Here is a 2,855-nt window from a genome sequence, read left to right as displayed (position 1 = left end):
AGACCATCCTGGCTAATGCGGTGAAACGCCGTCTCTACAAAAAATACAAAAAACGAGCCGGGCGAGGTGGCGGGCCCCTGTAGTCCGGGCTACTCTGGAGGCTGAGGCAGGAGAATGGGGTAAACCCGGGAAGGGGAGCTTGCAGTGAGCTGAGATCTGGCCACTGCACTCCAGCCTGGGTGACAGAGTGAGACTCTGTCTCAAAAAAAAGAAAAAAGAAAAATGGGTTAGAATTAATAGATAGAATTAATAGAGGTCATAAGAGTACAAGAGATCATCCTATGATAGTCCATAGTCTTAGAAGGAAAAAGGACCAAGGATGGCTCTCTTCCAATAGTTTTTTCTGGAATCATGAAGGAATGGAAAAAGCATATGGCTGTCACTATTTGTACAGAGATTCATGTAAATCCAATTGGGGTTTTTCCTCGATTGAAATTGCACAGTGGCACATATTCTGGTCTTCATGATACATTCAGAGTATAAGGAACTTTCTGAAAAGGAAGTTTCTATGAGCCAATATAATCTATAGTCTCATCGTGAAAGTGCTTTTCAGAATGCTTCCTAGCTGCTCTGTGATTAGGAAGCATCTAGTCTGGTGCTTTGGACTAAATCGAAGGGCCTGGTGCAGTGGCTCATGCCTGTAATCCCAGAACTTTAGGAGGCCAAGACAGGAGGATCACTTGAGCCCAGGAGTTCAAGATCAGCCTGGGCAATATAGTGAGACCCTGTCTCTATGAAAATTTAAAAAATATAAGCCAGATGTAGTGACATGCACCTGTGGTCCCAGCTACTCAGGAGGCTGAGGTGGGAGGATCACTTGAGCTTAAGAGGTCAAGGTTGTAGTGAGCCATGTTTGTGTCGCTACACTCCAGCCCGGGCAACAGAGTGAGACCATGTCTCAAAAAAATATAAACATCTAAAAAATCAAGAAACGATAAGGGGGCAGTTATCAGGAGGACCGTTTGTGATGTGAGAGTCACAGAGCTGAGACAAAATAATAGTCTGAAGAAGGACCGTACCAAGAGATGGCATACACTGCATTGCAGGAAGAGAAGCCCAGAAACCAAGAACCAAGGAAGTCAAATGGATCGGTTGTTAAACCAGCTGGTGGAGCTATGAACCAAATAAATGCAGAAGAGACCTGCTGGGTGGTCAGAAGCAAGCTGAAGCTGAGTTGTAGGATGGTCCAGGGCCGAATTTCACCTATGGGATCTTTTGGCCCATTATGGTATTCCTTATATATGTGGCTCAGCACCTAACAGAGTGTTCTTAGGGAGCCTAGGCGTGCTGGACCAGGAAAGTAGTGTTGGTCCATGGTCCGTGCTTCTGACTTACTCATGGTTTCCTTTTTTGTTTTTCTTTTTTTTGTTTTTTTCTATTTAGGGCTGCAAAGTTGTTGCAGCAGCAGGGTCTGATAAAAAGGTTGCCTACCTTCAAAAGCTTGGATTTGATGTTGTCTTTAACTACAAGACAGTAGAGTCTTTGGAAGAAACCTTGAAGAAAGCCTCTCCTGATGGTTACGATTGTTATTTTGATAATGTAAGTACAAACTGGACTTAATATCTGATTTATTAATGAAGTACTATATAAGGCAGGAGTCTCCTACCCCTGGGCCATGGATGGTTAGTGGTCCATAGCCTATCAGGGACTGGGATGCACAGCAGGAGGTGAGGGGCAGGTGAGCAAGCAAAGCTTCATCTGTATTTACAGCCCCTCCCCCTCACTCCCATTACTGCCTGAGCTCCGCCTCCTGTCAGACCAGCGGCGGCATTAGATTCCCATAAGAGTGTAAACCCCATTGTGAACTACGCATGTGAGGGAACTAGGTTGTGCATTCCTTATGGGGATCGCACCACTTAGGTGCCTGATGATGCCTGATGCCTGATGATCTGTCACTGTCTCCCATCAACCCCAGATGGGACTGTGTAGTTGCAGGAAAACTCACCCACTGATTCTATGTTATGGTGACTTGTATAATTATTTCATTATATATTACATTGTAATAAGAAGAGAAATAAAGTGCACAATAAACACAATGTACTTGAATCATCCCCGAAATCGTCCGCCCAACAGTCGGTGGAAAAATTGTCTTCCAATGAAACTGGTTCCTGGTGCCAAAAAGGTTGAGGACTGCTGATACAAGGAAATATATTCCTAGAGTTTGCATTTGGGATGCATGAACAAAGTATATATGCCTTTTTTAAAAAACAGCTTTATTGAGATATCATTCATCTACCATGTAATTCACTCATTTAACGTGTAGAAGTCAATGATTTTTACTATATTGGCAAAATCGCGCAACCAGTTTAAGAATATTTTCATCACCCCCCAAAAAAAGGCTACTCATTAGCAGTCACTCTCCATTACCCACCCTCCTCCCCACTAAAAGTGATCTCTTACGACTGGCTGCTTTCACATAGCAAAATGTTTTCAAGTTTCATCCATATTGTAGAATTTATCAGTGCTTTATTCCCTTTTTTTGTTTTTTGAGACAGGGTCTCACTCTGTCACCCAGGCTGGAGTGCAGTGGTGTGATCATGGCTCACTACAGCCTCGACCTCCCTGGCTCAAGCAATCCTTCCACCTCAGCCTCCCAAGTAGCTGGGACTATAGGGCTGTGCCACCGCACCCAACTAATTTATATATTTTTAGTAGAGATGGGGTTTTGCCATGTTGCCCAGGCTGGTCTGGAACTCCTGGGCTCAAGGGATCCTCCCACCTCAGCCTCCGAAAGTGCTGGGATTACAGGCGTGAGCCACCACACCCAGCCTGATGGGTATCAGCTTATACTTTCTGGCTAGGATGTATAATGTTACTATGAAAATTCATGCAGAGGTTTTTGTGTGGATGTTTTC

The 2,855-nt window shown here is 44.3% G+C and overlaps 1 protein-coding gene across 1 annotated transcript in view; it reads left to right on the top strand.

The window, feature by feature from the left end:
- LOC105537565 (prostaglandin reductase 1-like) overlaps positions 1-2,855 on the top strand; it is a 38,983-nt gene that overhangs the window by 26,515 nt on the left and 9,613 nt on the right. The window contains exon 6 of the mRNA XM_011977212.1: positions 1,384-1,539. Coding sequence (XP_011832602.1) covers positions 1,384-1,539 — 156 coding nt within the window. The remainder of the gene's footprint in view (positions 1-1,383; positions 1,540-2,855) is intronic.

Source organism: Mandrillus leucophaeus, unplaced genomic scaffold, assembly GCF_000951045.1.
Source record: "Mandrillus leucophaeus isolate KB7577 unplaced genomic scaffold, Mleu.le_1.0 Scaffold1748, whole genome shotgun sequence".
In the NCBI taxonomy this organism is placed as follows: domain Eukaryota; kingdom Metazoa; phylum Chordata; class Mammalia; order Primates; family Cercopithecidae; genus Mandrillus; species Mandrillus leucophaeus.
This window is presented reverse-complemented; position numbering and strand designations above follow the sequence as displayed.